Source organism: Nanorana parkeri, unplaced genomic scaffold (genome assembly GCF_000935625.1).
Source record: "Nanorana parkeri isolate BGI_ZX_2015 unplaced genomic scaffold, ASM93562v1 scaffold196, whole genome shotgun sequence".
Lineage (NCBI taxonomy): Eukaryota > Metazoa > Chordata > Amphibia > Anura > Dicroglossidae > Nanorana > Nanorana parkeri.
This window is the reverse complement of record NW_017306464.1, coordinates 875268-884000: the sequence shown is the minus strand read 5'-3', so window position 1 is coordinate 884000 and position 8733 is coordinate 875268. Positions and strand designations below refer to the sequence as shown.

Below are 8733 nucleotides of genomic sequence, written 5' to 3'. Positions count from 1 at the left end.
AAGGGGGGAACGCACTTGTTTAGGGGGGGGGGGGGGGATTTAAACTGGAGAATCAGGGAATACATGTGGGCATACTGAAGGAGGCATTGAGTAGCAACCAATCAGAAGTCACATTGTCCTTAACCTTGAATTCCATGTAAACAGTCATTATAAAAAAATTCAAGACATGGACGAATCATTTTATCGAGGTAGAGCTTGTTCCTTAATTTTAGATATTAACATAATGATCCCTGGTTATTCAGGAATTCAGTATATTTTGTGCTTTTTTTTTGTTGCATTCCAGACTTTCATCTCGTAGTATGTGGTCTGGATTCAATTATTGCCAGGCGGTGGCTGAATGGAATGCTGGTAATATAACGCTCCCTTCTATTTACATTTAACGTCAACCTGTACTGAAATAGTAAACGCATGTTGTGAAGGAGGAAGGTAGGGGTGGTAATTAGGTACTTTCAGTTATAAAGGTTATTGTATTTCAGAAGTATCATATGTAATTCCAGGAAATGACCTACGCCACAAAAAGAAAAAAACAATGGATTTCAGGGGATAACAACAAAGATATCAAAATGAAATTCATGACTCCATTTTATAAATCTTCATGGTTCTTATGTATATAAACCTTGGAGATCAATTCATACATTTAAAATTTTGTACAATAACCAAGGAAATGCTTTGTAGATTTTGAGCCTTTTATAGTAAACCTGGTATGGACGTAAACTAGATTATAGGAGCAATGTACTTTTTAGAAGTTAAATATTTGAGTAGTCATGCATCAAGCTGAAGGGCTTTTTTTACTTGCGTCAAAGCCAAGTCTTGTTTGGGAGTCAGACTTAGTCAGACTGGGCAGTGTAAAACTAGGTAGGAACCTGCATGGCGTAACTGCATAAAAACTTTCCTTTTAGTCCACTAGAATGATTGCTAGCCTCTGCTTCTTCATTGTAATTATTTAAAGGTTCTTTTGACCCAACTCTGACATTTTAGTTATACAGTAGATGGGGTCTAGGGGGCTTTGTCACCTGCTGGCTTCCTATACTTCATTGGTGAGATCTCCCTACCACATTTTCTTGCTGAGTTTCTGCCACCGGTGGGTTCAGACTAGCTAGAATCATGTGTTCTCTGTAATGGAAAAAAATCCAACAGGGAAGATGGGACCACCTCATATTGGTTATGGCAGACAGGTCTGACAACACAAATGCAAAGAATTTTACTACTGGTTTCCTGAAAAGATTTAAGATATCTAATAGAAGAAGATCTAGCACAACTTATGTATGTGCTCCAGCTTTTCATTGCTGTCTGTGACTTTGATGCAGATTTGCCCGCACTTCATGTCTGGGGAACTGTTGACAACAAGATGGAAAGTGAGAAGCAATCTTTTTAAAGTAGCCCCAAATGACAGTTCAAACCTTAACTCACTCCCTCAAAAACAAACAAAACTTTTTCGTCTGGAAATACACTTTAATCAATCATCACGGATTACAGATTACCTCTCAAGCTTTCTCCAAAAAATGAAAGAAAATTTTTAGTTGGGCTGGATTTTTTTTTCTAAAAGAGGAGTGGCTAATTGGTTCAAAAGACCTGACAACTGCAGGTTCTGTACTGATATATAGGTAGCTATACGGATATCTAAATATTTGTTTTCATTCTCAGATGTCCCTCCTGAATTATGAAGATGGAGAGTTACAGCAAAGCACAGTTATTCCTTTTATTGATGGAGGTACAGAAGGCTTTAAAGGAAATGCCCGTGTCATTTTACCAGGGATGACTGCATGCGTGGAGTGTACTCTTGAATTGTATCCACCACAGGTTAGAGTATAAAATGTTCTCGTTATGATTAAGATCACCTGCATGTATCATGATGTACACCAGTTTTTTTTTATAGAGAAGACAGAATGTGGGGCAGAGATCTGCAGAATTCTAGGCCTCATCATGTATGGTCATCATGATTTTGCTCTTCCGTATAGCACTCCATGGGTGAATCACAAGAGTACACTTTGTCAAGTAACAATAAAGACTGGAAAAAAAAATTAAAAAAACAAAATGTATGCAGTCGTGCCTTCTGTTTTTTGGCCTCTCGGGATGTCTGTGTATGTTGGCACAGGCAGTGTACTCGCGTTGGGCTTTATGATGTCACCCTTGTGACACGGGGCAGTAATGGGGGTAAGGTAAGAAGAATATATTCTAACATTTTTCTCCACAGGTGAATTTCTGTATATTCATCATATGGCAATTTATAAAAGGAGAGGAGGCCCTGGTATAATGAGCAGGCCTTGTTGTCTAGTGCAAGGACCATTTTAAAACTGAAATCAAAGGAAATACTGTATAAATAAAACGCCAGTCCTGTAGTAATTTAAGATCATTACACACAGCTGGCGTAAGTACCTGTGGTGTCAGCCTCTTGTAATATCTTGCTCTCAGTTTAGAAGAGGAAGGCTCAACACTAGCAGGCAATCAGACTCTGCTGCTTTGCCTGTGTGCTAATGAAACATGCTGATCGGACAGGAAAACCAACAGGGTTATTCACAAAAGGGTGAAGCGTTTGGAGAAGGCCGGAGAAGTGAATAATCTAGGCTAAAACAGTTGATTTGGAAAAATTATCCAATTAAGCTCACTTTCCGGTTCAGCTATGTTGTCCTAGATTGTTCACTTCTTCTGCCTTCTCCAAACTCGTCACCCTTTTGTGAATAACCCTGCAAATGATGGGCCTTCCTTAAGCAGGTAAAACAATTTTACATGTATGTATTTCTGTTGTGTATTTAGCTGCTTACTAACCTTACTACAGGTCCTATCTGCCATTGCAGCACAGCGCTGGCAGTAGAGCTGTGACATCACCACAATTGTAGTCCTGCCGTACTTCCTCATGCCCCATGACAGCAGCTCCTCTGTATGGACCTGAGGCTGGGGGTAAACATTGCAAGAGCTTATGCATTTCACTTGCGATGCACTGATTGCAGGTGCAATTCTCTGCAGACTTCTATGCAAAAACAAGAGTAAATGCACATTAATCATAAGATCAGAGTTGCTGCATTTGCTATTTTTTTGCAAAAGGTGGTCTGTGCCTTTAATATATAAAAAAGCGAAGCATCTATAATTTTTATGAATAAGGTGAACTTCCTTTTGTGTGCAATTCCATCAGGACATTTTAGATTGACATTGTTTACCAAAATGTGACCCATTCCATTGCTGTTTCTGTAACATTCTTTTATTGTTCTCTCCCTCAGATTAACTTCCCAATGTGTACAATTGCATCTATGCCCAGGTTACCGGAGCACTGTATAGAGTATGTCCGGATTTTGCAATGGCCAAAAGAGCAACCGTTTGGAGGTATAATGGAAATCCCTCTGATATATTTATTTAATAACTTTTCCGATCTTTCATGCAATTCATTTTCAGGTTTGCTAAATCTTAAGAAGGAACTCCAGCTAGTATCAAAATTAACCCGTGTGGTTGAGCTTTTACTACACTGCAATGATTAACTGCTCATTTTGGTCTAGGGGCGGAATAAAGATGATATGCTCATCTGATCCTTGGTCCTGCGGTGGAGAGCACTCGCCTCTCTCCCCCTCCACTCCGGCTATGGTTCCATTCAACAGACAATGCTGTTGAATGGACTTGCATTAGCCTATGGGAGAAGAGCCCGTGGGGACCAGGCTAGCGGCCAATAAATACTATCCTTGTTGCACTCCTTACCGAAAAGTCCCTTGTAGTGGGGAGTGTTCTTATTGACTGCGGATGGCGCCGTAAATATCTGCAAATTGTAGAAATGTCACCAGCACACTAGTCATATTAGGATAGCAAAAGCTTCATTTATTGAAGTTCTTTGTCATATGAAAAAGCGCTTTCGAGACCACACAGGGTCCCTTCATCAGGTTTTAGCATTGACAATTGTATAGTGATCACATCTAAGTATAAATAGACAGACTGTTGCAAAAAATACCAATCAACACACTCTGACATCACAATGATGTCATAATCCCGCCATGACGCTTGTTCATATGACAAAGAACTTCAACAAATGAAGCTTTTGCTATCCTAATAGGACTGGTGTGCTGGTGACATTTCTACAATTTGCAGTCTAGCAGCCAGACGGGATCAATTCATTTTGAATATAGTTGGATAGAGTGTGGAAGGGTTAGCAACCCTGTCAGGTCCTTATTGCTGAAAGGGAGGAAAATTCCCAAATGTTGAGCTTTCTCTGTAAAGGGAATAGAGGGAAAATCATTTAGTGGGAACACTTGTTAATGACAGGTGTCTAAGAGGGTATTTCGCTCAGTCTGGAGAGATTTCTTCACTTCCTGTTGTGTCTGCAAGGCAGAAAGTAAAGGTAAATCTCTCTAATGTTTACACCGATGGGGAAGAAAAAAATATATTCTGCCTTACCTGTGTATCTGAGCAGGTCCTCCACAGCCAGTGCTCAAATTGGTTGTGTTGACGAGTCGTCGGAGTGTTGACGTCACTTCCCTGGACATGTGACAGTGCCCCGGCCTAGCGATTGGCTGCCAGGTCACATGCTTCCCCATACCTGAAAGTTTCACGTATGTTCACTGTTCACTAGCTGTGGAGGAGCAAGGAGCTGCAATGGAGCATAGGTACTGTGAGTATATTTGGTTGGTGATGCCATTTGCAAGGACATTGTCACTTTGCCTGCACAAGAATAGAGAGCAACAGTGGCCAGACTTTATTATCTCCTAAAAAGAGGCAAAGTGCAGAAGTTTTTTCATGCTGGATCACATGGGATACCAAGATTTAAGTAAGGATCTTGTATTTTAGACAGTATTTGTTTAGCCAGATTTCAACTTTAATATGGTTAAACTGGCTTGTGTGCTCTGCAAAAGGCTGTATGCTTTGTATAAAACAATTTGCTATTTCTTTCTCTAGAGGGTGTTCAGCTGGATGGAGATGACCCAGAGCATATCCAGTGGATATATAAGAAATCTCTAGAGCGAGCTTCACAGTTCCACATCCGAGGAGTGACATACAGACTCACCCAAGGTAATGCGGGTAATCCTATGCCTGGAAAATTCTGTTTGGAACCTTTTTTCTTTTCTTTTTATATTTAAAGTTTACCTCCAGACAATTTTATTTTTAAATTCTATCAGGTTCCTCTATCAGGTTTTTATAGCTGGTACCCGCCGGGGATATTTCCCCTAACTTCCTCTCCTCGTTTCAATGTTGTCACTGGAAAAAGCAGTAAAGAGAGATCTTCAATGGTGATATGGACAGCAATAAAAATTTGACAGGTTCCAAGCTTTATTTTCCAGACAAGAAAATGATGGGAACCCTATCCTAAACCAATATAAAGGTTCATGTTGGATTTACACTGTAAATAGCTTAAAGTGGATCTTACAGTAAAATGCAAGATCAGCTTACATTGCAAGGGCCCCCTCCTCATTTAAAAATCACCTAGTGTCATTGGGTGTAAAATGTACCTGTCAAAAATAAAGTTGCCCTACCCCGTCTTCTGCATCTTTGGGCATGATGTTACCATCCTTCCAGGAAGATCCTTGGGGAATGCTGAGCAGGCAAAATCCAGAAGACACTCCAGTGCATTGCAGTGGCGTCTTTGTGTGAGCTTTCAACTGCTCTGTATTCTCCAGGATCTAGCTGGAAGGGGCTTGAGGTTCTCCTCCCCAAGGTGCCATGAGAGGAAGATGCAGGTGAGGTAAGTATTAACCCGAACTATTTTTATTTACAGGTACAAGTTAAACTTACTAATCGGTAAGAAAATAAGTGTGTTGCTCCAAGTTAGTCCATGCTTGCCTGCTGTAACCAGATGCTCATCCAGGTCATTTGCTGACAGCCACTATACAGGAAAATTGGATGACCGCACACCAGCTATGTCAGAACTCTTTCTTTATTCTTTCATAAAATCATTACACAAGCAATAAACTGCGACCTCTGACTCGTTTCCCACACAGGCACTCATTCATAGAGACTTTATGGCTAAGTACCTGTATGTTTGAAACACATCAGAGGTCTCAATTCATTGCTAGTGTATTGCTTGGGTGAAAGAATAAAGAGAGTTCCAATATAGTTGGTGTGCGTTCATCCAATATTCCTGTATATTAATAGTAGGTGATTTGTGAAGGGGGAGGGGCACTGATAGTGTTGGCTAACCTTACATTTTACTGCAAAGTCCGCTTAAAATGATACCTCTGTCCAGTTATGATCTGCAGAAAGATGTTTATTTTTAACCTTGTGGCAGCGTGTTACTTTAATGTATACTTTAAACTCTTTGTCTTATGGATGCATGACATTCTTATTTTCTGACTTATAGGTGTTGTGAAAAGGATTATTCCAGCGGTAGCGTCTACAAATGCAGTAATTGCAGGTAAATCTCAGAAATGCAGCATTGAGTCTGTGAAGGTTCTCATTCATCCAGGTCATGGTATATCTGTAAAAAATAAGTCAAGGCATTTATTTTTCTTGAAGACATTTCACTGGTCATCCAACCAGCTTTCTCAATTCAGGCTTGTACAAGTCAGTCTGAATTGAGAAAGCTGGTTGGATGTCCAGTGAAACGTCTTCAAGAAAAATACAGCAAGTCCAGTTGCGGTGACTTATTTTTTACAGATCTCGTGCAGCATTGAGTTTGCATGTCCCAACGCTGTGTGTAGGCTTTCCGATTTTATTTCCACAAGCCAATAATTTAATGGTGGGATGATTTGTTTCAAGACATAATGGCCTTGTGTATGTGTGTTCTAATTATAGGGATTTAAAACAATAGGCACCCGTGAGACAGGGGCTGATGTGAATAAATCAATATATTATGTCAAGTGCTATGTAATAGATTGGGCCTATGTAATTTGATTAGTGTGACTGCTGAGACTTGTAAATGATAGTGAGAAGCTTGTCTTGTTGCCAAGTAGGGGACTATGCAGGGTGTACATTACTACACAGGGCACACGTGGAATATGATGACGATAGTTGGGGTGCAGTTAATAAACTGTAGTTTGTGTCTCATTCCTCTGAAATGAAATTAGTCGTTGGAACAAATTAATATTGTTTGTACTAGGTTTTTCGGTATCGAGTACCGATATTTTTTTTTTGGTACTGGCCGATACTGAATTCCCGGAAGTCCCATTAAGGAAGGCAGGCGGTGTGTAATGACTCGCCACCTGGCTTCCTGATTAGCCGGGAAGGAGTCTCCATGCCTGGTGACGAGGAAGCATGGAGCCGGCTTTCTGGCCAATCACTCGGTATCGGTGCATCCCTAGTTTATACCACATGCAGGCTCCATGGACACGGCTGGCAATTACATTTGATATTGAATGTTTATATTGTTTTGTTCTGTTCATGTTTCTATTACTACAATGGCTACTGTTCTCAGTTGACTTGCTTTCTTTAATGCATATAAGTGCCTTTGATGTGACAATGATCTCTTTGTATTTTTAGCGGCCTGCGCCACTGAAGTATTTAAAATAGCCTCAAGGTAATTGAGTTTATAAGTCTTTTTTTAGTATACGTAGTATCATGGCATGCCATGTGTTGACTCATATCATTATTTTTTCTTGCAGCTCTTATATGCCTTTAAATAACTACCTGGTATTTAATGATGTGGATGGATTGTATACGTATACATTTGAAGCCGAAAGAAAGGTTTGCACAGATGCGAGTTTGATGTTTTCATAGACAAGTGTAAAAGGGTCGTAGAAGACGGAGATAACCAGCACTCAGTAACATGCATTCAATAATTTTGCTTATTTATTGAGGAAACATGTCACAAGCATCCATTAGCCAAATTTTCGGGGCCACAAAGGGTCCCTTCTTCAAGGCGACATAGTGACTTTTTCACTATTATTATTATTATACAGGATTTATATAGTGCCAACAGTTTGCACAGCGCTTACACTATACTAGGTCGCCTTGAAGAAGATCCTCCATGGCCGCGAAACTTTGGCTATTTGCTTATTTATTGATGTGTTTCCTCAATAAATAAGCAAAAGAATTTGAATGCTTTTGACTGAGTGCTGGTGATCTCCTTCTTTTTCGTAGTTGTCTGTGACTGCCTGTAAAACTTTGTCGATTTGACAGCAGCCATTTGGGCAGTTTTCAAATTGTAAATGATTGTTGGATTTTCTGGGGAAAAAAATATGCAAATAAATCAGCAGACCAAGTTAGTTGGACGTTAAGCGGTCCCGTTGCCGATGTAATAATCAAAAATAAACCTGCAAAAGAACAGTAATGCTCAACCTGTCACCCGTACCTTGGAACCTTCACTCTCTTGCAGAGATATGGCCGTCATTAGTATCTTGAGCATCCAACACTTAAGACTGTGCCTGATGCCTGGGTAACTCTCATGCCCTAGGCTTTGTGTCTGTAACCAATGTTCAGCACCACCCTAAAATTAATGTGGGACCACAGCCCTGTAAGGATTATGTGCTGCTGTAGTGACTGGGAGTAAATGAATATTACTTTGAGTCAAATTTCTCCTCAATGGAGTTACCAGTATACACTGTGTATAGAACCTGATGACTTGGGGACCTTAGAGTGATGCAAGAGAGAGGGAGAGACGCTCCAGGAACCGGTCTAAGAGCACCCCGGCTCCCAGGAACTGGTAAGTATAATTTTTTTCGAAATTTTCAACCCTTAAAGGAGAACTATGAGATGAGTGATTTCCACTCACCTCATAGTTCTAGCCGACCTGTGACAATGAGACTGTCGCAGGTCGGCTCAGTAGATCGGGAGGTGAGCGAACACATACCGGGTTCGCTCATCTCTCGATCCTGTCACGGCTCT

General features: G+C 40.5%; 1 protein-coding gene across 2 annotated transcripts in view; it reads left to right on the top strand.

Annotated features, from left to right (window-relative positions):
- UBA3 (ubiquitin like modifier activating enzyme 3) overlaps nucleotides 1-8733 on the top strand; it is a 34231-nt gene that overhangs the window by 22075 nt on the left and 3423 nt on the right. For both annotated transcript variants that reach the window (XM_018555435.1, XM_018555434.1), the window contains 8 exons: nucleotides 145-188; nucleotides 284-348; nucleotides 1645-1800; nucleotides 3216-3318; nucleotides 4873-4986; nucleotides 6272-6325; nucleotides 7390-7426; nucleotides 7512-7593. In XM_018555435.1, the coding sequence (XP_018410937.1) occupies nucleotides 145-188; nucleotides 284-348; nucleotides 1645-1800; nucleotides 3216-3318; nucleotides 4873-4986; nucleotides 6272-6325; nucleotides 7390-7426; nucleotides 7512-7593 (655 nt within the window). The remainder of the gene's footprint in view (nucleotides 1-144; nucleotides 189-283; nucleotides 349-1644; nucleotides 1801-3215; nucleotides 3319-4872; nucleotides 4987-6271; nucleotides 6326-7389; nucleotides 7427-7511; nucleotides 7594-8733) is intronic.